This window comes from Hypanus sabinus, chromosome 17 (genome assembly GCF_030144855.1).
Source record: "Hypanus sabinus isolate sHypSab1 chromosome 17, sHypSab1.hap1, whole genome shotgun sequence".
NCBI lineage: Eukaryota > Metazoa > Chordata > Chondrichthyes > Myliobatiformes > Dasyatidae > Hypanus > Hypanus sabinus.
In genome coordinates this window covers 14,820,582-14,847,050 of record NC_082722.1, presented here as the reverse complement: position 1 = coordinate 14,847,050, position 26,469 = coordinate 14,820,582, and the positions used below count along the sequence as shown (strand labels likewise).

General features: G+C 41.9%; 1 protein-coding gene across 1 annotated transcript; it reads right to left on the bottom strand.

Annotated features, from left to right (window-relative positions):
- si:ch211-194m7.8 (olfactomedin-4) lies at positions 1-25,977 on the bottom strand. Its single transcript, XM_059992582.1, has 5 exons — positions 25,908-25,977; positions 24,744-24,908; positions 11,273-11,482; positions 5,225-5,357; positions 1-1,920 (listed from the first exon to the last, which is right to left on the bottom strand). Exons 1-5 carry the CDS (start codon positions 25,968-25,970, stop codon positions 1,106-1,108), a joined length of 1,386 nt encoding a protein of 461 aa, XP_059848565.1. The 5' UTR covers positions 25,971-25,977; the 3' UTR covers positions 1-1,105.
- Positions 25,978-26,469: the final 492 nt, after the last annotated feature.

Here is a 26,469-nt window from a genome sequence, read left to right as displayed (position 1 = left end):
ACAATTAGATATAATAAAACATTTTATTCAGTCACAATAAAGCAAAGTATTCAAAGATGCAGGCCTCAGTTCATACGAAACAATGCAGATCATTTCAATGTGCTGTGTGAACCATCTCATTAACAAATATAAATACATGCTTTTTTCAAGAGGCCTCATTTTAGAGATACAAATAAGCAAGACAATAATAATTAAGCAATATTTAATTTTTACATTCTGCTCTTTGAAATGTGACTTGTGAGGAACTTATCATTGCTGACATAACAAATTACATCTTGTAATCAAATGCTGTTGTTTACAGAGATAAATCATGTTCCCCTTCAACTTAGTTTAGGATCAGTATTAAATTGTGACTCTCCCCTGCTACTGCGTGTGCTTTATTTTGTTGAACTACCTTTTTCTCTCTATGTCCAGCCTAATGCTCACACAATCGTGGTGTTAAAGTGTAGCTGAAAATCTCTTAACATTATGAATTCAGTTTCGGTGCATAGACTCCAGTTTAAAATATCTTTCAGAACTTTTAACACTTGTGCATAAATGTAAAGGAATACTGCTCTTTCTGTTGCATTGCAAAAGTTAGTAAGTACTTTCCAAAATGATTCCTTTATAATGTGTCTTGATGCACTGAATAAGTGCAAATGGTTTATTTCAGAATCCATCGCCATTGCAAAAGCTGGAGAATACATTAAATCCAAAGAAGTCATCAATTTAAAAGTCCTGATTTATTTTCTCTCTCATATTTACCACAGCTGTACCCATTATAAAAAGCAAATGGAAAATGCAAAAAAAAAGCAAAAACAGAAAATGTTATAAATGCTCAGGAGGTCGGACAGCATCAATGCAGACAGATTCCGATTAAAGTTCATCTACATGAAATGTCAATAATATTTTTCTCACCATAAATGCTTCTTGACCTGCTGGATATTAAGATCATTTTCTATTTTTAATATGAAGTTTTAATATTCTGGCTCTTGGTTTTGTAACGAACTGTTATTTGAGCTTTCAGGTGACCTAGGACATTTTAAAATTCTTAAGTGAAGTTATAGTAGTTATATTTTAATGCCATAAAATCTTTGATCTAGTAAATATCCTGCAATAAAATTGTTTAGGAAAACAAGATACTATAGGCTATCATGTAGCCTTCATTATAAAGGTAGAGCTTCCTATCTACTGGGTTATAATGAAGGCTTGCCACATTTGGAGAGTATTTGACAAAACGGATATTAAGATTTTTGGCCTCTTGATTAGTGATGGTGTCAAACATGTAAAATATTTCCTCTTCATTTACATTGATATATCGAGTGGCATAAAGCACCCCACAGATCATAAAGGCATTAGTTGTTGATTTCTTAAAGAGCTTTGTTTTCCAGGTCTGCAACACAGTCATATTAATGCTGCTTATTTTACTCAGTACAATGTTGCCATAATTCTCTTCAGTGGCATAAATAACCCAGATCCCATTTTCATCCACCGAGAAATCTATGTCTGTGTAGCCATAACAATTGTAATAACAGTACGGGAATTTGTTTGAATGGCCAGCATTAGGAAGGTTCACATTAGTTATAACCTTTGTGTTAAGGTTAAATTTGCAAATTTCTCCAGATTTATAACAGTTATAATACAAAGACCCATTATAAACCACAACACCTGGACCCTGGATCGAATTGGTCGTGGTGTATGATGATGTCACCGTAAAATCTATATGACTATTCAACATGAGGAAGTCTGTGTAAGAAGAGTAAGTTCGTACTGTATTTCCATAAATATTGGAAGAAAGTAGTGCCACAATCCAGTACAATTTTGGACTTCCAAGCATTGAATCCATGCCCCATGCTCCATAAGGGTATGATGAACCATATGGGTTGATTTGTGCTACTAAAGGTCTGCTGATATTACGTAAAATTCCTTTAGTACAATTACCTGAAAGGAAGATAATTAATTATAGTTCGTTTCTTTCAGTTGTTTTGATGTTTTTTCTTTAATCAATAAAGAGAATAAACCCTTGTTGAACCCATCGACCTCACCCCATATCTATCAATCCAGCTTCATTGAATTATATGATGTCATTAACCTTTATATCATTCCCTCTAATCATGCCTCTGTAATTCCCTTTAGACTTAATTCACTACATCACTTCTCCCAATGTTCTCAACCAAACTCCCATTCCCATCAGAATCTACACATTTTCTGTTTCATTCTCATCAGATTCATTACATAGATTTCTATTACAGCATATGAGGGGTGATTGATCAGTTCATGGTCTAAGGTAGAAGGAGTCAATTTTAGAAAGCCTAGCACATTTATTTTTCAACATAGTCCCCTCCTTCATTTAGACACTTAGTCCAGCGGTAGTGGAGCATACAGATCTTGGACATCCAGAAAGTGTCCATAGCATGGGTGATTGATAAGTTTGTGGCTTAATGTAGAAGGAGATGAGTTTTACAGCTCTTGTTACATGCACATGCAGTTCATCTCTTTGAGTGATTAGGCAGAACGTTTGAAGTTAATAACTCATTTCCTTCTACTTTAGGTCACAAACTTATCAATCACCCCAATGAGTTATTAACTTCAAGCTTTCTGCATAATCACTCAAAGAGTTGAACTGCATGTGCATGTAATGAGAGCTGTATAACTCATCTTCTAGCTTAGGCCATGAACTCATCAATCACCCCTGCTGCGGACACTTTCTGAAGGTACAAGATCCATATGCCCAACGACTGCTGGACTAAGTGTGTAAATGTAGGAGGGGATTATGTTGAAAAATAAGTGTGTTGGGTTTTCTAGAATTGACTCCTTCTACCTTAGGCCACAAACTTATCAATCATCCCTCATATATAAATATATATATTTATGTGTTCATTGAACCAAAGGTTAGCTGTTCCTCACTTGTGAATACACAGGTACTAAACATCTCAAAGGCTCAGCCCACACCTGCCACCATCCTGACCCAACAACATCTGCTTTTGGATTAGACTACACCTGGGTATTTGGAGACTAAAATTTCAAATTTTCTATGTCAATTATGTCAATCAATTGAAACAGGATGCAGCAGAATAACAAATAAGTGGCTGCTGGAATTTAATACAGAGAAGTATGAAATGTAAGGATATGAGCCAATCTTGACTTTGTTCAACACTGTATGCAAAAACAGGATCTAAGGGGATTATATGTATGTATCTATGAAGCCAAAAGCATGTATTGAGAGAGTAGTTGTTGAAGCATTTAGGATCTTGGGCTTCATGAATAAGGTTATTAAATACTAATATGATACATTATTTAGCAAACACACGATTAGACCACAGTTAGACTATTGTCCTGATCTGGTCACCATATTTTATGAGGCATGAGGTAGTCCTTGAGAGGGTGCACATGAGAGTTACCAAGATGGATTCAAGGGATGAAGGATTTTAAGCACAAAGAAGATTGTGGAGAGATAGGATTAAGGTGTAGGTATACAAAGTATGCAACAAAAATGTGTCCCTATTGTACAAGGTCAGTAGGTGCAGATTTAAGGTTATGCCAAGAATTACAGGGGATATGATAACATACTCTTCTAGTGTAATCAGTGGTATTAGCAGCTTTACTTTATTATTGCTTTACAGACAGCCAATATGGACTCAGTGGACATTATGGCTGCCCTTCCTACCATAAGACACAAACTCTTGTCTTCTTTTTCCCTCTCCAAATATGTTGCCTAACATTTGAATTCCATTTGCTATTTTTGCAAACAGTTCACTGGTATCTTCCAAGGACTTTCCAACTCACTTTCAATCACGCTGTCAATTTTGGCTTCATTGGTAGTCATCTTAATTATGACTTCCAAGTCATCTAATTTACACATATCAAGAGAAGCAAGAGTACTGAATCGTAGGCTTCAGGTTAACTGTTACTTTTTGCTGCTGTGTTAAACTGCTGCTTTCCCTTGGATCCCATCGGGTTTTACCTTCTTTGGCAAGCACCCTCTAAAGGTCAAATTCACAGTACATATATGTATACACCATATACTACTTTGAGATTCACCTTATTGCAGGCTTTCACAGGAAAATAAAGACTTTATGAAAAAACATGAACAACTAATGCACAAAAGAAGTCAAAACATGCAAATCAAAATGAATAAATAAATATTACTGAGAACATGAGTTGCAGAGCCCTTGAAAGTGGGACTGTAGGTTCTGGAATCAGTTCAGAGCTAAGGAGAGTGAAGTTATCCACACTGGTTCAATCTCCTTGTAGAATGCACCAAATATTCTAATATCAACCACTTCATATATTCTATATAGTTAGAAGTCACCAACTGTTCTTGATTAATATGTGGATTTCAACCTTCAGAATTTTTCCAGACTGACCTTATTGTTTCTATTTTGGTTATTGTCTTTTTAAACAATTTTACTTAATCAGAAAACTTCCAGTTCACTTTTAGCTTACATATAGTCAAGGGACAATGGGAATTACTGTATAGCCAAACCTCCCTTTCTTTTTTAAAGAGACTGACATGCATTTTATCTGGCCTGGTGAATTGCCCATTTTTAAAGATGCACATCAATATTGAGAAATTCCCAACAATGCTTACAGAGCCAGGAATAGGTAAGCCCAGTTCATTCACCATCTGTGGTATACACATCATGCATCAGAAATTAAGAATGCTCTTTAAAGTGCAACCTCCAAAAGGAGCACAGACTTGTCGTGGCTTGGAGATTTGTGTGCTTCAATAACCAGGAGCACTATGTTGGCTGGAGTCAGGACCTTATGCTTTGACTCTTGGTCGGGTCACCCATATCAAACAGGTCAAAGAATATAGGCCGGACTAAGAGTAGTCCATTGGTCCTGCAGGTTCAGGAATTTAACACAGGGTTAATAACCCTGACTGGTAAAACTAAATTATTATGGAAACAGCAATGAAAAATCCTCCCACATCTGAGTGTGATGGTACCCCTGAGGTTCTACCAGGGACTTAAATGACTGACAGTAATGAAAACCAAGAGGAAGTTACTGATACGATGAAGGAAGCCCTAAACACCACCAGAGATGGAGGACCTTCATGCTGACCCAAATGCCAGGGGCATAATGGGCAGCAAGTAAGTTTAAAGTGCAAGAACTCTCTGTTATAATCTCAATGTAATAGAATTGAATGTAGTTTAAACCTGAATGAGTTTGCTTGGTATTACAGATGAATGTTGCTAAAGTAACAAATAAGGTATGCTAGTGAGTGAACATGTAATCTCACCAATTTTTAATTTGCCGTAAACAGAAGAGCTTTCTACTTGGTTCTTCATTTTCTTCAAGAGGTCTTTCATGTTCAATAAGTTCTGTTTGTCATACTGCTGTAACCTCAGCACACTACGATGGGAATCATCCAGCTAGATCAAAAATTACATTCATTAGAATTTATGTTTAATGTAATGTATATTTACTGCATATTTGCATTAGTACTAGCAGTTGATCACTTATTGTTAGGGGCAATGAGCAGCCCACTATTAGTGGTAATGCATTGTTCATTTTTTTAAAAGTTTTATTTAGATATACAGCATAGTAACAGGTCCTACTAGCCAAACAAGCCCATACCACCCACTTAATCATAAGATAGATCAGTACATTCTAGATTTACTAGAATGTTACCTGGGTTTCAGCACCTAAGTTACAGAGAAAGGTTGAACAAGTTAGGTCTTTATTCTTTGGAGTGTAGAAGATTGAGGGGGGACTTGATAGAGGTATTTAAAATTATGAGGGGAATAGATAAAGTTGCTTTGGATAGGCTTTTTCCATTGAGAGTAGGGGAGATTCAAATAAGAGGATAAGAGTTGAGAGTTAAGGGGCAAAAGTTTAGGGGTAACACGAGGGGAAACTTCTTTACTCAGAGAGTGGTAGCTGTGTGGAACAAGCTTCCAGTAGAAGTGGTACAGGCAGGTTTGATTTTGTCATTTAAAAAAATATTGGATAGGTATATGGACAGGAAAGGAATGGAGGGTTATGGGCTGAGTGCAGGTAGGTGGGACTAAGTGAGAGTAAGCGTTCAGCACAGACTAGAAGGGCCGAGATGGCCTGTTTCCGTGTTGTAGTGGTTATATGGTTACAATTAGGCCATTCAGCCCACCTTTGCTTATTTACTATCCTTCTCAACCCCATTCCCCTGTCTTCTCCCTGTAATATTTGATGCACTTACAAATCCAGGACTTATCAACCTCTGCTTTAAATAAACCTATGTGACCAGTTAACTTACTAATCAGTGTGTCTTTGGAATGTGGGAGGGAACTGGAGCACCTGGAGGAAACCAATGTATTCACAGGGAGAACATACAAACTTCTGCAGACAGCAGTGGAATTGATCTCCGGTTACTGGCACTGTAATAGCCTTGCACTAACCACTATACTATGGAAATTATGAGTAGTCTGTAGTGAACAAGCTGCTTATTATCAGGGTTAATGAACTATCTGTTTGCTATTAGTGTTAAAGAATGCATTTATTATGAAGTATGATAACAAACTACCTGCTATTATGTATGATGAAACGTCAATGTACATAATATTATTAAAGATAGTGATTAGTCCACTTATTCATATGGATAACCACTAGTTTATCTATTATTGGTTAGAAACAGAGAGCATCATTACAGGCAATGGGCACACTATTCATTATTTTGGGTAATGAACTATCAAGGAAATAACCAGTGTTTATCATTAATGAAATGAAATATTTATTATTTGCTGCCATGTTTTCAGTTGCTTATTCCATTATTGTCACTTTTTTTTTGCACTACTACAGATTGTGCTACTGTCTTGCACATGAGGCTGCCAAACAAAATTTGATTCCATGGTATTGCAAATAAGATGCTAGAATGGATACATGATTAGCTGATGTAAAAGGCAAAGAGTGGCCTTTTCTGGTTGGCTGCCAATAACTAGTATTGTTGCATATAGGTCAGTGCTGGAACAGCTTCTCTTTACGTAATATGCCAATGGCGGAATAGATAGCTTTGTGACCAAGTTGGTGGAGGGGCAGGAAATGTTGAGAAAACAGAGACTCTGCAGAAGGATTTAGATAGATTAGGAGAATGGGCAAAGAAGTGACAGATGGAACATAGTATAGGACTTTGTGATGACCTGGTGATGGACTTTGGGAGAAGGAATAAAGGTGTAGACTGATTTTCTATCATCTACACTTCCTGTATAAGGGAGAAAAGTCAAAAATCAGGGAGGCAAAGGAACTTGGGAGTCTTCGTGTAGGATTCCCTAAAGGTTAACTTGCAGGGTGAGTTGGTAGTAAGGAAGACAAATGCAATGCTAGCACTTATTTTGAGAGGACTAGAATATAGAAGCAAATATGTAATGATGATGATTCATAGAACATTAGTCAGACTGCACTTGGAGTATTGTGAGCAGTTTTGGACCCCATATCTAAGAAAGCTGTGCTGCCATTGGAGAGGCTCTAGAGGACATTAATAGACAATAGACAGTAGGTGCAGGAGTAGGCCATTCAGCCCTTCTAGCCGGCACCGCCATTCACTGTGATTGTGGCTGATCATACACAATCAGTACCCCGTTCCTTCCCTCTCCCCATATCCCTTGACCCCGCTATCTATAAGAGCTCTATCTAATTCTCCCTTGAATGCATCCAGAGACTTGGCCTCCACTGCCTTCTGGGGCAGAGCATTCCACATATTCACCAATATCTGGGTGAAAAAAATTTTCTGTATCTCTGTTCTAAATGGCCTACTCCTTATTCTTAAACTGTGGCCTCTAGTTCTGGACTCACCCATCAGTGGGAACATGCTTCCTGCCTCCAGCATGTCCAATCCTTTAATAATCTTATATGTTTCAATCAAATCCCCTCTCATCCTTCTAAATTCCACTGTATACAAGCCCAGTTGCTCCAATCTTTCAACATATGACAGTCCCGCCATTTCGGGAATTAACCTTGTGAACCTACGCTGCACTCCCTCAATAGCAAGAATGTCCTTCCTCAAATTTGGAGACCAAAACTGCACACAATACTCCAGGTGGGGTCTCACCAGGGCCCTGTACAGCTGCAGAAGGACGTCTTTACTCCTATACTCAATTCCTCTTGTTATAAAGGCCAGCATGCCATTAGCTTTCTTCACTGCCTGCTGTACCTGCATGCCTGCTTTCATTGACTGATGTACAAGAGCACCTAGATCTTGTTGTACTTCCCCTTTTCCTAACTTGACTCCATTTAGATAGTAATCTGCCTTCCTGTTCTTGCCACCAAAGTGGATAACCTCACATTTATCCACATTAAACTGCATCTGCCATACATTTGCCCACTCACCCAACCTGTCCAAGTCACCCTGCATTCTCATAATATCCTCCTGACATTTCACACTGCCACCCAGCTTTGTGTCATCAGCAAATTTGCTAATGTTACTTTTAATCCCTTCATCTAAATCATTAATGTATATCGTAAACAGCTGCAGTCCCAGCACCGAACCTTGCGGTACCCCACTGGTCACAGCCTGCCATTCCAAAAGGGACCCGTTAATCGCTACTCTTTGTTTCCTGTCAGCCAGCCAATTTTCAATCCATGTCAGTACTCTGCCCCCAATACCATGTGCCCTAATTTTGCCCACTAATCTTCTATGTGGGACTTTATCAAAAGCTTTCTGGAAGTCCAGGTACACTACATCCACCGGCTCTCCCTTGTCCATTTTCATAGTTACATCCTCAAAAAACTCCAGAAGATTAGTCAAGCATGATTTTCCCTTCATAAATCCATACTGACTTGGACTGATCCTTCTACTGCTATCCAAATCTGTCATAATTTCCTCTTTTATAATCGACTCCAGCATCTTTCCCACCACTGACGTCAGGCTAACTGGTCTATAATTCCCTGTTTACTCTCTCCCTCCTTTCTTGAAAAGTGGGACAACATTAGCCACCCTCCAATCAGCAGGAACTGTTCCTGAATCTATGGAAAATGATTACCAATGCATCCACGATTTCTAGAGCCACCTCCTTAAGTACCCTGGGATGCAGACCATCAGGTCCCGGGGACTTATCAGCCTTCAGGCTCAACAGTCTATCCAACATCGTTTCTTGCCTAATATAAATTTCCTTCAGTTCATCCCTTACACTAGTTCCTTTGGCCACTATTACATCTGTTAATGAGAATGATCCCAGGAATTACAGGGTTAATATATGAGGAGTATTTGATGGCTTTGGGCCTGTGCTTGCTGGAGTTTAGAAGAATGATGGGAGCTGGGAGAGATTGAAACATCAAATATTGAAAGGCCGAGATAGAGTGGATGTGGAGAGGATGTTTCCTATAGTGTGGGATTCTAGGACCAGCGGGTACAGCCTTAGAATGGAAGAATGTCCCTTTAGAACAGAGATGAGGAGGAATTTCTGTAGCCGGAGGGCAGTGAATCTGTGAAATTCATTGCCACAGACGGCTGTGGAGGTCAAATCATTATCTTTAAAACAGAGATTGATGTTATTAATTAGTAAAGGTGCCAAAGGTTACGAGAGAATAGTGGAGCTGACTCAATGGGTGAAATGGCCTAATGTGCTCCCACGTCTTATGGTCTTTACACCATTCTGTTGTTTTGCACCCATTGCTGTATTGCTGTACAAGGCGTGATTGATAAGCTTGTGGCCTCAGGTAGAAGGAGTCAATTTTAGAAAACCCTTTTAAAATCACCCCTGCTGTGGACCACTTCTGGAGGTCCAAGATGCTGGCCGACTTCTACAAAGGGACCTGTGTACTCCACAACTGCTGGACTAAGTGTGTAAATGTAGGAAGGGACTATGTTGAAAAATAAATGTGCTAGGTTTTCTAGAATAGACTCCTTCTACCCGAGGCCACGAAATTATCAATCACCCCTGCTATGGATGACTTCTGGAGGTCCAAGATGCCCCTCGTACCTATTATTGCCATGCACACAGTTTATTCAATGCTACATCCAGGCTAGAAGGAATTGTGTTGCATTCTGTGTACATGACAATAAACTAATCTGAATCTGAATGTACTGCATTTAATGCTGGTGTCGGGTGAACAAAATAATATTAGGGGTATTGGTCTAATCACAAACTAGAGTAAATCTGCAGATGCTGGAAATCCATGCAACACACATAACATGCTGGAGGAACTCAGCAGGCCAGGCAGCACCTGTAGGAAAGAGTACAGTCAATGTTACAGGCTGAGACTCTTCATCAGGACTGAAGAAGAAAAAAAGACCCTTCATCAAGACTTTTTTCTCCAGCTTGTTTATTATTAGAGATATTGGAATGACATTCAGCATTCCATTTATTATTTGTGGTAATTAGCATGATCTATTAATAAGGATAATGATTGCTCTGTTTTTTTAGGAAAGCTAATAGTACTCATTTTTGCTTCTTGGACAGACGGACAGTCTTTTATTTTAGACAGTAATATTTTACCTTTCAAAAGTTTTCCGGGCTTCCCTTTAACATGCTTGGGTTCAAAGTGTGAGTTGTTAAACAGACAGAGTGTGTGTCTGAGTGACAGAGTGATAAAAGTCACTTCTTTTATCAGAGTGTCAGCCACTCTGATACTAATTATGATAAGGTGCTGTCAGGATTGGGGCGAAGTGATCCAAAGACAGTAAATGGACTCAATTTATTTTTAGTCCCTCCAGACATTTCTAGCTAGGATAATGAAGTCTAAGCTCACAGCCTTTTCAGAACTCATCTTCATTTTCAGGCACATGAATGATAGTAAAATATACGGCTATTAGGAGGGAAGGGTTAAATTGATCCCAAGATAAGTTATAAGGTCAGCACAACAACATGGTGTAGTATTATGCTGTAGCATTCTATAATCTATTGAGGCACAAAAAATAAACTGCTGGAAGAACTCAGCAGACTGAGCACCATCTTTGGAGGCAAAGGAGATGCATCAACCTTTCATGTCAAAAACCGGCACGAGGACATATCCATTTTGCCTCCACAGATGCTGCTTGACCTACTGAATAAGTCACGGGAGTAATGCGGCATGGAAGCTACTCATCCACGCCAGTCAAGATGCCCAACTAAGCTGATGCAATTGATCTGCATTTGGCCAATATCCCCTAAACCTTTCCTGTACATGTACTGTACCTGTCCAAATGAGTTCTTCCATAGATTATATTTGCTGCAGATTCCAGCATCTGCAGTCCCTTGCTTCTCCCTTCTTCTTTTATCAATTAATATGTGAAGGCCAACCATTTAAATTTAGACATGGCTAAAGAGAAAGTTAAATCTGTTCACAATAGGCAAATACGGCCATTTAAAATAATATTAAAAAATCTAATTGATCTCACCTCGGAGGTGACCTTTTGAAGTGCCTCAGTATTTGGTGAAGGAATCTTCTCCAACTCTGACTTCATGTTCTTCAATTCCCAACGAAGGGGCCAGAAGTTCAGTGGGTGGTAGAGGCTCTGTTTCTGCACTGTGTCGAACTGGTTAATTCGAGCAGTCTCATTCCGTATTTCTTCAATGAACGCTTGGATCTTGGACTCGATAAATGTTATCTTGAAATTTACAACAGTTCATAGAAAATTGCAGCAGTTCAGAGTAAGAAACATGGGATCCTCAGTGAACAGGTTATTTTGATCAGAATTTGCTTGCACATAGAACAGAGGGTGGTGGTCAATGAGATTTAGTCATGCCTCGGTCTGACCACCTGGGGGAGCAAGAGTCCTCCAGGCTTTAATTATCAGTTGACTATTTTCATCTGAACCCTTGTTTTATTTACAGTGCACCTGTGCCTTATTTTGTCTGTCTATTTAAGTTCCCTCTGTTGTGTTTGTCTTTTCTCAGTCTTGAGTTTAGCTACCCTGTGTGTTTTGATTTGGCATCCTAGCCTGTGTTCTCAACAAATAAATTCACAAGTAAAGATCCTTAGCTCAATTAGCATCCTTGTCTCTGGTTTCTTTTGCACCTGGTTTCTTACCCAGTGTTCTCTAGCTTTCAAGATACAACCCACCAAGTTTCCATCCAACCACTGCAACCTAAATCATCTTCCTCTCTCTGGCAGAGCTTTCACCTGGGCTATGGTGCTCTGGGAGAACTTTCCAAGTTATGTTGATGTATCCCTCTTCACCAGCCAGTTAGTGGATGCAAGGCAGCCAACTAACTTCCAACTTCGTCAAGGTACCCAAAGCATAGTTGAATATGCAATCAAGTTCCACACTCTGGCAGTACCAAGTAGTTGGATCACTGAAGTTCATGTTCTACTGTGGGTTACCAGGTGAATTGGTAGCCAGAGACCCAGTTGAGGATCTCAGGACTCTCTTAGTACCTCCATCCAGGTTGACAATTGTCTCCAGGAAAGGAGAACAAAATACCATAGTGAATCTTCTAGGATTTCCAATCTCCGAGCCACTCCAGCCTCATCACCCTTGGTGCAGTCAAGCACACCCCTCGGCTCCCCTCATCTTCCTCCAGAGGATCCGATGCAAATAAGCAGAACCAGACTTTCTCTAGCCCAGTGGGACCAAAGAATAAAGGGAAAATGCTGCTTCTACTGTGCTGAACTGGGCCATTTACACTCTGCCTGTCTTGAGTTGTCGAGAAGCATCTAGACTCATCCAGGGAAGGGAGATCTGTGACAGATTTCATCTTTCACCCAGGTCTGCTACAACTGGGCTTGTGCCGTCTACCCCCATCTCCTGGGGCAAACAACAATATGCCTTCTAGCACAATAGGTAATTTCATGGACTTCATGTTAGCAAGACACCTTCGAGTTGCCTTGGCCCATCCCAACCAACTGATCACAGCCAGGGGAAAACCTCTGGGCCCTGGGAGGATCTGTCACTTCACTGCTCCCGTGTATCTACATGTGGAACAGCATACCCTGACTATCTAGTTTCATCTTATTCATTCTCCTGAGTTCCCATAGATCTTGGGTCAACCCTGGGTAGCCTTCCACAACCCACAAATTAAGTGGTCCACTCCATGGATGGTCTTCTGCCTCTGCTGAACTGTCAAGGTCCTCCCAAGTATGCAGACCTGCTTGAGGTTTTTAGTAAGAAGCGAGCCAGCACACACCTGCCTCAGCAAGCCTATGACTGTGTGACTGAATTGAATCTGTCTGCTCTGAGAAGACTCTTCTCCCTGGCAGCTCCGGAAAGAGTGGCCTTGGAGGATTACATCTGCGAAGCCCTAATGCCTAGTTTTAGCTGACTCTCCATATCCTCTACAAGTGCATGAAAGGATAACGGACTCTGACAATGTATAGGTTATCAAGGCTTCAATCAGATCACAGTGAAGAAGCAGTACCCTTTGCCTCTGATGCCCACAGCCTTCAAGTTGTTTCAGAGGACAACAATTTTTATTAAACGGGACCTCCAAAATGCATACACCTAGTCCGTACACAGGAGGGCCATGAATGGAAGACCACTACTCTGAACATCTTGTGATGCCGTTCGGTTTAGTCAACACCCCAGTCTTCCAGGCCCATTCTCTGGGTGATGCTACAACACTTTGCCTTTGTGTACCTGGATGGCATACTCATCTTCTCCAACACATCCAAAATGTTCAGAGGGTCTTTCAATGTTAACTCCAGGACTAACTATTCGTCAAGTTGGAGAACAGTGAGTTCCACATCTCCACAGTCCCTTTCCTCAGGTTTATGGTCTCAAAGGGGAAACTGAAGATGGACCCTAGCCATCAGGGAATGGCTGTGACCCACCATAATCAAGCAGCTCCAGCGGTTTCTGGGGCTTGCAATTTTTTTCTGGAGATTCATTCTCAACTCCATTTCCATCGCAGCACATCTTACTGTCTGACTAAAGAAACCTCCGTCACCTTTTGGAGAAGCCAAGTTGCCTTTTTAGGAATTGAAACATTGGTTCACAACAGTTCCCATCCTTGTTTTCCCTGATTTAAAGCCTCAGGTGTTGGGGTTGGAGCTGTTCCTTCGCCATATCCCCCCTCCCCCCCCCCCCCATCTGACCAAAAACTACATCCGTGTGCTTTCTTCTCTTGGTGGTTCTCTTCTGTGGAGAGGAATTATGACATAGGGAATAGAGAGCTGTTGACAGTCAAATTAGTCCTGAAGGAGCAGAGATAATGGATGGAGGGTGATAAATAACTAGACCACAAGTATCTGACCTATATTCAAAAGGCAAAGTGGTTAAATTCTTCATTTTAATTTAAAATTACCTACCATCCAGGTTTGAATAATCAGAAGCCGGATGTCTTCTCCAGGCAGTTTGAAACACCAGACCTGGTCACCAGCCTAGAGCCATTCCTCCCAAGGTCTGGGCTGGTGGTACCAGTCCATTGGGAGGGAGAAGCCATCATCAGGAGAGCACTACAGCAGGAGGTAGCCCCAGGTAATGGCCTGCTGGATCACCTTTTCACCCCTAAGTCTGTCTTTTCAGATGTGTTACAATCGAGGCACACATTACACATCACAGGACAAACAGGGACTGCTCTAATGGTGAATGGGCATGAATGAGGATATCAAATCACACACAGCAGTCTGTCACATCTGCGCCTAGAACAAGGAACCCAGATTACATCCATACACCCACAGCCCATCCCTTCCCATCCCTGGTCCCTGGTCCTGTATCTCCATGGACTCCATTACCCATCTGCACCATCTCAAGGTAACACCTTGATTATGGTGGACTGGTTCTCCAAGACCTGCCCTTTTGTACCCTAACCAAGCTTCCCTCGGCTCAGGAGATGGCCAACCTTGTGCTGAAACGCACATTTAGAGTACACAACTTCCCCAGATTTCTGTTTCGAATTGATCCTTTCTGTTTACCTCCTTGTCTAGGAAGGCCTTCTGTCAGCTCAGTGGAGCTACAGTCACCCCCAATTCAGTGGGCTGACAAAGAGAACCAAACGGGACCCTGAGGAAGACCATGAGGTGCCTTGTGTCGGGCAACTCAACCTTCTAGAGTGACCACCAGAGGATGCACGTAACACTCCTTACTACTCTTCTACAGGTATGTCTCCCTTTGTTTACCCACACCCCTCAGATTCCTGAAAGGGAGTCTGAAGTGGGGGCCCCGTGTACTGTACAGCTGATCCATCATCCTGGGGCATTCCTGCACCAACAGCAGCAAACCAGCTGCTTGCCTGTTGAGGTGGCTGAGGCCTTTGTTCCATCTTGGTCAAAGAGTCTGGTTCTTCAATAAAGACCTTCCTCTGTGGGATGAGTCTCGGAAATTAGCACCAGTCTACATCAGACTGTTCAAGGTTCTCCGTCAGATTAACCTGGCTATTTACCCTCTCTAGTTGCCACAGATCATGTGTATCAGCCCCACCTTCCACACCTCCCACCTTAATGGTGAGAGTAAGCATTCAACACGGACTAGAAAGGCTGAGGTGGCCTGTTTCTGTGTTGTAATTGTTATATGGTTATAAAGCCCCTTCTGTGCAGTCCGCTGGTGCCAGTCCTGAGATCACCCTCAGTTCCTCACATTAGCGACAGTGAGTAAATGTATACCACCCGTCAGCTTCCTGACTGCCGTCTGGTTCGTGGCCAGCTCCAGTACTTAGTGGACTGAGAGGGTTATGGCCCAGAGGAAAGGTCGTGGGTTCTCTCCTGTGACATCCTGGATCCACTGTCACCACTCAGATCGCCCTGGGCTGTCAGGTACTGGGTGCAGAAGGGCGGACTCCTGTCATGCCTCAATCTGGCCACTTGAGAGTGCCAGAGCCCTACAGGCTCCATGCTCCTGGTCCACTAATTATTGTCTCTGTCTTGTTTTAGTTACAATGCACCTGTGCCTTGTTTTGTCTATTTAAGTTCCCTCTGTTTTGTTTGTCCGCTCATTTCTGAGTTTATCTACCCTGTGTGTAGTGATTCTTGACTCCTTGCCTGTGTTCTCTTCTAACCAATCCATAAGAAATGATGTTTTGTTCAATTCCATCCTCGTCTATGGTCTCCTCTGCACTTGGGTACCCCTGGCCTAAATCTCTCCCGGCAGTCCACTAATTAAAGATATGGAACTTCATTAAACAAACCTGATTCAAACCCAGCCTACGAACCACTCCTCTACAGATTTATTCTGTCTGGAAGTAGGTGGCTAGTTGTTTTCCCTACGGATCTGTACTGAGACCTCTGCTGTTTGTTTTATTTATGTTGACCTGGATGAAAATGTAGACAGGTGGTTTAGTAAGTTTGATACAATATAAAGGTTGTTGGTTTGTGGATATCGTAGAAGATTGACAAAGGATCCAGCAGGATGTAGATCAGTTGCAAATATGGACAGAGAAACGGCAGGCGGAGTTTAATGCACCCAAATGTGAAGAGTTGGACAGATGTAAAGAGAGTGTTACCTGCAAAGGAACTTGGGGTTCAAGTCCATGTTTCCACAAAAATTGTTACACAGGTTGATAACGTGGTAAGGAAGGCATATGGCATGCTTGTCTTTATTAGTCAAGGAGTTGTGTTCAGGAATCAGGAAGTTATGTTGCAGCTTTACAAAACTCCAATTAGACCACATCTAGAGTATTGCCTTTAGTTCTGGTCATCCCCATTACAGGAAGGATACTGATGCTTTGGAGAAGGTGCAGAAGATGCTTACTAGTATTGCTGCCTGGATTCGAGGGCATGTGCTAATAAGCAGAGGTTGGACAAACTTGAGTTGTTTTCTCTGGGGCAACAGAAACTGAGGCGAGATCTGATAGAGGTTTGTAAGAATGGGAGGCATAGATCTGGCTAACAGCTAGCATCTTTATTGTCAGAGCTGAAATGTCTAATACCAGAGGGCATGTATTTAAGGTGAGAGGGAGTAAGTTTAAAGGAGGGAAAGTTTTAATACACATATAGTGGGTTCCTGGAGTGGTGCTGGAAGCAAATATGTTAATGGTGTTCAAAAGGCCTCGTAAGGTACTGCACATGTAAACTGGAAGTATATGGAGGCAGAAGGTAATAGTTTAGTTGAGCGTGTGATCGTTAATTCAGCACAACATTATGGGCTGAAGGACCTGTTCTGTGTTGTACTGTTCTATGTGTGTTCTTAGGCACAAGGAAGACCCCAGTTTTCAGGTTATGGGGAAGGGAAATGGGTTGAAGCACAGCATCTGGGCTCAATGGCAAATCTTGGAAATCTCAAGTTGCAAGAAGCAAAAAGGGGAGAAACTTCTAATGAGGTAGAGAGTACATTCAGTTAACAAGCCAGGGTCAACCATTTAGTTTAGATGTATACCTAAAGAGGAAGGTTAAGTCTGTTGACAATCAATAAAATGAAAATTACTGAACACCATTCAATTGATGGATCAATAGTTCAGATTGTTTTAATTTTCCAGTGACTGATGAGTTACACAGTAAATCAGCCCCTGTTTCGCCAGTCCAATGGTCCCTCTAACTTGTAATGATCACTGTTTGCAAAAATCTAGTGCTGTGCGATATTTCACACAGTGCCAACATGTGTGTACTGAATAACCTCTTCAATAAAAACAGAATAAACAAGCCAGTTCTAATGTCTGCAGACAAATCATTGCAAACTCCACATTGTCAACACTGTCCAACAGAAACTGGAAAAGGAAATGCGATTGTGTGCGATCCTGAAATATACTGAACATGCCAATGAGGTGGAGGGTGACAACCTTTTGAGTGCAGTTTAAATTCTTTTGTTCGCTAGTAGGAAATGAAATGTGTATGTGCACACCTTCGAAGGAAGAGCCCCATGATCTTTTTTTGGAGTTTCACCGATGTGGAATCTCTTTGCACTATTCCTGGGATCACTCTGAAGTGGAGTCCTATGTGCCCCTTTCCAGGGTCATGTTGTCAGATCCCTTTCCTTTGTTGCTGAGATTTCGTTGTACATGAATCCTGTCCCACATCACCACAAAGTTATAAATAGGAAGTCCCTTTGCAACTCCCTGATTCATACTTTTTTAACTACGTTGTCACTTGATTTTCCTGTGCCATCACAGAAGAGGTAACACCAACTCTTTTGCCTAATCTCTACCTACCATCCAACAAGCTAAACAGTCCTTCCGAGAAATGCAAATTCCTTCCTTGTATGTGAAGACCTCTGTGGTGAACTATGTGCCTGTTGGGACACGCCCCTGCTGACTGCTCCTGTGGCTCCTCCCACAGGCCCCTGTATAAAGGAGACCTGCGGCCTGAAGATCGGCCTCATTCTCCAGGACCTTGTATGATAGACACTCACTCCTGGTTCCTTCTTCCAGTCAATAAAAGCCGATATCTCGCCTACGTCTCAGTGTGAGTTATTGATGGTGCATCAACCTCCCTTCAGCTGTCCTACTTAAACTTTAGGATGCTTGTATTGTTGTTTTGTATGGTGGATTTCTGCGCCTCAGTTTTGATTAAGGGTATGTTACCTGAAATGTTAATTGTTTTCTTTTCACAGATGCCAACTGACCTGCTGAGCTCTTCCCTCTCTTTCTTTTTATTTTGGATTTCTAGCATCAGCAATTTGGCTTTGATATTCCTGTGTTTTGCTGTCTGCCTGCAGGAGCAATGTAATCTACACTATGTACAACATTCTCGATTAATGATTGGGTGTCAGTGTCTTTCTCTTTGGGTGAATGCATCTTGACATTTGAGTTCTGTTTTCCTGGTAAATGGGTAAGTGTCTCACTGTCTTGGTGTGTGGGTGATGTTCAGGATACACCACCATCTGGGTGAGTTCCATCTGTTAATCTGCTCAGTTTATTACTCAGCTGAATGGAAGGCCACCCCACTTGTGTTAAATGTTCCATATATTACTTGCAGGTTGGACGTAAATTACTTTCTTGATATAATCAATGAACATTTTAAAAATCTGAAATAAAAACAGACAACCTGGAAACATTTAGTTGGGCAGGCAACAGCTGTAGAGAGAGTAATGGTTAACATTACACATCTAAGATTTCCAATCAGATGATCTGCTGTAGGCACACAGTGGGTCGAACAGCTTTTCTAGGTGTTATTGTCAACAATTGGGTCAAAACTCTGCATCAGGACCACTTGCCTCCAGCAGGTTGTTTGTTACTCTAGATTCACTATTGATCAGATCTTCATGACCGTCTTTGATCGGAAACATTATCTCTGTTTCTCTTTCCACAAATGCTGCCTGACCTGCCAAGTATTTCAGAACGTTCTGTTTTTTTCCATATGAGCAAAATAATATTTGGTTTTTGCAACATCTGGCTTTTGGGTGTTTGCAAATTCCACAAGATTGGTTAGGCAATGGATAATTTGTTGTAACTGCAGATCTTCAGTTAAATTTGTTTCTAGTTATGGAAGGAGGGGCTTTGTCAGTGTAAGGTCCCAGTAGTTATTTCATTTAGAATGCACCATGACCAAGAAAGGAAGGGAGGCATGCGGAGGAAGATGACCTGATAATGGGGTAAAGATAAATGGAGAATGAAGAAGAGAACATCTCTCTGCCATACTTCAGGGTTAGGGTTAGTGAGGCATGGGCATGCTATGTAGGCACCAAAAACATGGCAACACTTGTGGGCTGCCCCCAGCACATCCTTGCACTGTGTTGGTTGTTGATGCAAGCGATGAATTTTGTTGTCTGTTTCGATGTCTCAATTTACATGTGACAAATAAAGATAATCTTTTTTTAAAATCATTAAGTTGCTCCAGCAACAGATTCTTCTCTGTTAGTGCTTGAGATATTGGAACTATATTCGAGAATGGTTTGACTGCTGTCTATTGGTGCACAAGGGAGATTATAGGTATAGAGTGAAAAATATTTAATGTAATGTTCATGGACTGTTTAGAAATCTGATGGCAGAGGGAAAGAAGCTGTTTCTAAAACATTTGAGAGTTTTCAGGCTCCTTACTGATGATAGTAATAAGACAGTTGCAGAGGGAGATATGAAAGCCCTGGGTTTGAAGCTTATTGATTAGTACTGAAGGAATAATAGTGTTGAATGCTAACTTTAGTCAATAACCAGCAGCCTGACATAGGTATTTCTGTCGTCCAGGTGGTCCAGGGCCAAGTAAAGAGCCAGTGAGATTGAATCCACTGTAGGCCTATTGTGTCTGCAGGTTAGTAGCTTGGTATTTGGCCACCGAGTGAGTACCAAATCCAGGGGGACTTGATGAGAATGTGCGGAGAATAAAATAGGATTAGTATAAGTGGATGCATGGTGGTTGTTAGGCACATGATCAGCTGTGTGACATTGACTTCACCAGAATGACGGAAGGTACCAATAGTTGATCCCTTGGTGCTTTGATAATGCTGCATATCAGCTCAGGAAAGGAGCCAAAAGGAATTTTGTCCCAGCACATCGATCTGATTGTTGGACAGTGATCTTGTGGAATTCATGGTGACAGTGTAACCTGATTTCTCATACAAAATCAAAATGGCTGTTCCATGCATTGGCCTATGTCGTGAGCTGATCGCTCCTAATTTCAGTGTTCAACCACCATATATTTATTTTTAAATCTAAAATCTAAAGTCTAAAGATACAGTGCCCTTTGAGCCATGTCAGCCAGCAACCCACTGATTTAACCCTAGCCTAATCACAGGACAATTTACAATGGCCAATTGTCCCACTAACTGATACTGTGCATTTTTGTATTGCAGGGGGAAACAGTACTCAAAGGAAATCCACGCGCAGATGTCAAGAATGTACGAACGCCAATACCCTGAGCTGTAACAAGGTTGTGCCCGCCACTATGCTACTGTATAGTGGAGCACGTGACTGCCACAAAATCATTGTGTGGTACAAAGTGGAGGCTGATGTTCACTGACTGAACTGCTGGAGAAGAATTCTGCAGTCGTCAGCCCAGTAGACCTCAAGAAATTCTGAGAGTCTGCTGTATGTTATACCACTTCCCTATGGTAAAATCATAGTCGATCAGTGAGCAGATGCAGAGGAGGAAGCATCGTGACAGTGTGGTCTTCATGTGACAGTGCTGACAATAGGCATATCAACAAAATCTCTACCCCCACGTTCCCTTCTCTCTATTGCTGACCACCACAAAATCTGCTGACATCAGTGCAAAAATTAAAAACTGCACATAACAAGCACTAAAATCCAAGACAATCTGATACATCAAAATATATCTTGCAAATTTCAACTAATCACCTTCATCCATTCCTTGAGTTCTTCTCTTTCTTTGCCCTTACCTCCCCATACCCTGCCATATGCTCAGATTTCAAAGGGAGCTGGAAAAAGCATGTAATATGGGTAATGACAGAATTGTAATGGAGGACTTCAATATGTAAGAGGACTGGGAAAATCAAGTTGGTATCAGGTTGGGAAGAGAGGGAATTTGTTGAATGCCTACAAGATGGCTTTTTAGAGCAGCTTGTGCTTGAGCCTAAGGTTATCTTAGATTGGGTGTAATGTAATAACTCAGAACTTATTAGGGAACTTAATGTAAAGGAACCCTTAGGAGGCAGTGATCATAGTATGATTGAATTCATTCTGCAAGTTGAGAGGGAAAAGCATAAACTCATATGTATCTAAATCACAATGGAGTAAAGGGAATTACAGAGGCATGAGAGAGGAGCTTGCCCAGATGGATTGGAAGAGGATATTGGTGGGGATGATGGCAGAGCAGAGGTGGCTGCAGTTTCTGGGAATAGTTCACATGGCACAGGATAGATATGTCCCACAAGGAAGAAGTTCTCAAATGGCAGGGATAGGCAACCGTGGTTAACAAGGGAAGTTAAGAACTGCATAAAAGCTAATGAAAGGGGAGAAAAGGTAGCAAAAGTGAGACGGAAGTTGGATGATTGGGAAGCTTTTAAAATCCGACAGAAGGCAACTAAAAAGACTATCAGAAGGGAAAAGATGAAATGTGAGGGCAGACTAGCCAATAATATAAAGCAAGATACTAAAAGGTTTTTTCAATTAGATAAAGAGTAAAAGATAAGAGTTGATATTGGACCATTGGAAAAAGATGCTGGTGAGGCTGTAATGGGGGACAAAGAAATGGCAAATGAACTTAATGTGTACTTTGCATCTATCTTCCCTGTGGAGGACACTAACAATGTGCCAGTGGTCTGTGAGTGTCAGGGAGCAGGAGTGAGTGCCATTGCTATTACAAAGGAAAAAGTGCTAGGCAAACTCAAAGGTTGAGAGAGGTTGTTGAAGAGATAACAGATGCATTGGTCATGATCTTTCACTTGATTCTGGCATGGTCCCAGAGGACTGGAAGATTGCAAATGTCATTCTACTCTTTAAGAAGGGAGGAAGGCAAAAGAAATTATAGGCCAGTTAGCCTAACCTCAGCGGTTGGGAAAGTGTTTGAGTCTATTATAAAGGATGAGGTTTCAAGGTACTTGGAGACTAATGATAAAATAAGTCAAAGTCAGTATGGTTTCTGTAAAGGGAAATCTTGCCTGACAAATCTGTTAGAGTTCTTAAAGGAAGTAACAAGTCGTGTGGACAAAGGAGAGGCAGTGGATATAATGTACTTGGATTTTCAGAAGGCATTTGATAAGGTGGCACAAATGAGGCTGCTTAGCAAGATTAAATCCCATGGCATTACAGGAAAGATTCTGGCATGGATAGCAGAATGGCTGACAGGAGGCAGCAAGTGGGAATAAAAGGGGCCTTTTCTGATTTGCTGCCATTGACCAGTGGTGTTCCTCAGGGGTCAGTATTGGGGCCACTACTTTTCACATTGTTTGTCAATGACTTAGATAATGGAATTGTTGACTTTGTGGCAAAGTTTGTGGATAACACAAAGTTAGGCATAGGGGTAGGTAGTGCTGAGGAAGCAATGGGATTGCAGCAGGACTTAGACAAATTGGAAGAATGTGCAAAAAAGTGGCAGATGGCATACATTGTTGGGAAATGTATGATAATGCATCTTGATAATAGGAACAATAGTGTGGACTATCATTTAAAGGGGAGAAGGTTCAAACATCAGAGGTGCTGAGGTCTTAGGAGTGCTCCTACAAGATTCCCAGAAGGTTAATTTACAGGTTGAGTCTGTGGTAAAGAAGGCAAAGGCAATGTTAGCATTTATTTTAAGGGGAATAGAATATAAAAACAAGGAGATAATCTGAGCCTTTTTATAAGACACTAGTCAGGCAACACTTGGAGTATTGTCAACAGAGATATTGCCCCATATCTCAGAAAGGATGTGTTGCCAGAGGAGGTTCACAAGGATGATTCTGCAAATGAAGGGGTTAACATATGAAGAGCATTTGGCAGCTTTGGGCCTGTACTCACTGGAATTTAGAAGAATGTGGGCAGATCTCATTGAAACCTACCAAATGTTGAAAGGACTACATAGGGTGGATGTGGAGAGGATATTTCCTATGGTGGGGGTTTCCAGAACTAGAGGTCACAGCCTCAAAATTGAAGGGTGACCCTTTAGAACAGAGGCAAGCAGTAAATTTTTTATCCAGGAAGTAGTAAGTTTATGGAATGCTCTGCCCCAGACTGCGGTGGAGAACAATTCCGTCCATATATTTAAGGCAGAAGTTGATCATTTCTTGATCAGTGAGGGCATCAAGCAGTAAGTCGAGAAGGCAGGTATATGGGATTGAGTGGGATCTGGGATCAGCCATGATGAAATGGCAAAGCAGACTCAATGGGCTGGATGGACTAATTCTGCTCCTATATCTTATGGTCTATTCTGCTGGTTGGTGGAAGGCTGCTAACAAAATGATTTTCTCTCAGTTATGGCTGACACTCTTCCATCACCTGAACCAATAGCAAACAAAAGGAAGACTGGATGAGCATAGCGTTACCCACGTTATGCCACGCCTGCTTGGACAAGTTGCTTTGTTTCCTGCACTGACTCAACAAGTTACGAAATGGAGATTTATAAAACATCGATGCCTCGTTTAAAGCAGTGTTAGCGAGCTTCACCTAATGGTAACTACTCCCAAAGTAGATACCCAGAGCTGGTGCATGCATCTTCTTACTGACATGTCATATACATTAATGATCTGGATGATGGGGTGGTAAATTGGATTAGTAAGTATGCAGATGATACTGAGATAGGTGGCATTGTGGATAGTGAAGTAGGTTTTCAAAGCTTGCAGAGAGATTTAGGCCAGTTAGAAGAGTGGGCTGAAAGATGGCAGATGGAGTTTAATGCTGATAAGTGTGAGGTGCTACATTTTGGTAGGAATAATCCAAATAGGACATATATGGTAAATGGTAGGGCATTGAGGAATGCAGTAGAACAGAGTGATCTAGGAATAATGGTGCATAGTTCTCTGAAGGTGGAATCTCATGTGGTGAAGAAAGCTTTTGATATGCTGGCCTTTATAAATCAGAGCATTGAGCATAGGAGTTGGGATGTAATGTTAAAATTGTACAAGGCATTGGTGAGGCCAAATTTGGAGTATTGTGTACAGTTCTGGTCACCGAATTATAGGAAAGATGTCAACAAAATAGAGAGAGTACAGAGGAGATTTACTAGAATGTTACCTGGGTTTCAGCACCTAAATTACAGAGAAAGGTTGAACAAGTTAGGTCTTTACTTTTTGGAGTGTAGAAGGTTGAGGGGGGACTTGATAGAGGTATTTAAAATTATGAGGGGGATAGATAGAGTTGACGTGGATAGGCTTTTTCCATTGAGAGTAGGGCAGATTCAAACAAGAGGACATGAGATGAGAGTTAGGGGGCAAAAGTTTAGGGGTAACACAAGGGGGAACTTCTTTACTCAGAGAGTGGTAGCTGTGTGGAACGAGCTTCTATTAGAAGTGGTAGAGGCAGGTTCAATATTGTCGTTTAAAAAAATTGGATAGGTATATGGACAGGAAAGGAATGGAGGGTTATGGGCTGAGTGCGGGTAGGTGGGATTAGGTGAGAGTAAGCATTCCGAACGAACTAGAAGAGCAGGGATGGCCTGTTTCCATGCTGTAATTGTTATATGCTTATGTTCACCTCTGATAACCTCTCTTGCAGTAAGCTGGAACAGTTCTGTGAAAAGTCTTGCAGCTCATAGAATCTTTCAACTGGAAACTCCCAGTCAGAAAATTCCACTTTGCAGACACACCGATTCCCGTTCTTGAGCACGCCGTAAACCTGCTGGTTTCCCCTTCCTGAGACCTGCTAAGCACAATATTTAGTTGCTTAGTAATGTGCTTTCCATTACAGTGCCCAGCAGTGTCCCCATATTGCCATGCAGAAATACATTGCGGCCAATTCATTAGGTACAGATGTGCTTGACCTGCTGAGTTCCTCCAGCGTTTTGTGTGTGTTGCTCCCTTAACCTTTTCTAATGAGCACAATGGTACCTCTGTCTTGACTAATATTCCTTTCACATCTTCCTATCAATGAGCGAGGTTCAATTCGTAGTATAGAAGACCGCTTCTTGTCACAAAAATTGGCCGACATAACAATCAAGCTGTCATAGGCGACAGTCCGACCGCACGGTTTGATCAAGAACCCAAAGGGCGCGGTTAACCAAGACATCTATGAGATTAGCGACTAGTCCAATCCCCACCTTGGCTCTTGCCGAGGTAAGCCATTCGTCGCTGCTCGGTTTAAAAAAAATCCCTAACAATGATGCTCGGGAACGAGGATCTTATAAGCAACGCACACAACATGCTGGGTCCTGATGAAGTGTCTCGGTTCGAAACGTTCTCTGTCCTCTTTTCTATAGATTCTGCCTGGCCTGCTGAGTTCCTCCAGCATTTTCAGTGTGTTTGCTTGGATTTCCAGCATCTGCAGATTTTCTCTTGTTGGCGATCTTATAATCACACTCCCGACTGGAGTTTCCCGTTCGAGGATACGGCGGAAAAAAGGAAAGGCGAAATAAACCGAATGGCGCAACATTTGGAAGGGCGGACAAGGCAGGGTGGTTACGAGCAGAAAACTAGAGGAAGCGTCGGGTGGCACATGAACTGTGTTCTTAAAGGGGGCTGCCAGGGCTGTAAAGGTATGCAAGAGAGAGAAACAAACTGTTTGAGACACTCGGCAGATCAGGAAGCATCTGTACAAGGGAATGGATTCGGGTCGAGACCCTTCAAGGTAAATCCATTTTATAGTTAGTTATCTAGTTTATAAGTAGTGAGTAAATTTGGGTAAATCATTGGTGCTACTTACGGCAGAAGTAAAGACTACGTCAGGCACTAGGAGAGAAGCAATCGTCAGATATAAGGCAACCATCCTGAGATCTCCACGACAACCCGCACTGGCTTTCACTTGTACACAAAGTGCCATAGAGGTGGGGACAACGAGGAGGATGAATTGTGGGAGGAACTACCGCGAAGAGCGGTGGTGAGGGGAGGGTCTAAGGGGGGTGGAGGGATGCAGTGGGGAGACGGTGAGGGGAGGATCTAAGGGGGGTGGAGGGATGCAGTGGGGAGACGGTGAGGGGAGGATCTAAGGGGGGTGGAGGGATGCAGTAGGGAGACGGTGAGGGGAGGATCTAAGGAGGGTGGAGGGATGCAATGGGGAGACGGTGAGGGGAGGATCTAAGGAGGGTGGAGGGATGCAGTGGGGAGACGGTGAGGGGAGATGACTAACTGTGACGAGGAGCATCAGAACCAAAAACAGATTGGTTAGTTTAGAGACAGGGGGTTTCAGATGGGACAAAGGAACAGGCAATAGGCGGTAAGGAATGAGTAGAGTGGCAAAGAGGTGCGGTGTCGATACCAAAGCCATG

Bases quoted from the DNA above. Each gene is read 5' to 3' on its own strand.
- si:ch211-194m7.8 (XM_059992582.1), bottom strand. From the start codon at position 25,970: ATGGTTGCCTTATATCTGACGATTGCTTCTCTCCTAGTGCCTGACGTA. The intron at 24,909-25,907 runs GTAAGTAGCACC...TGTGCTTAGCAG, and splicing joins ACGTAGTCTTTACTTCTGCC to GTCTCAGGAAGGGGAAACCA. The intron at 1,921-5,224 runs GTGAGATTACAT...TCTTCCTTTCAG, and splicing joins TTACGGCAAATTAAAAATTG to GTAATTGTACTAAAGGAATT.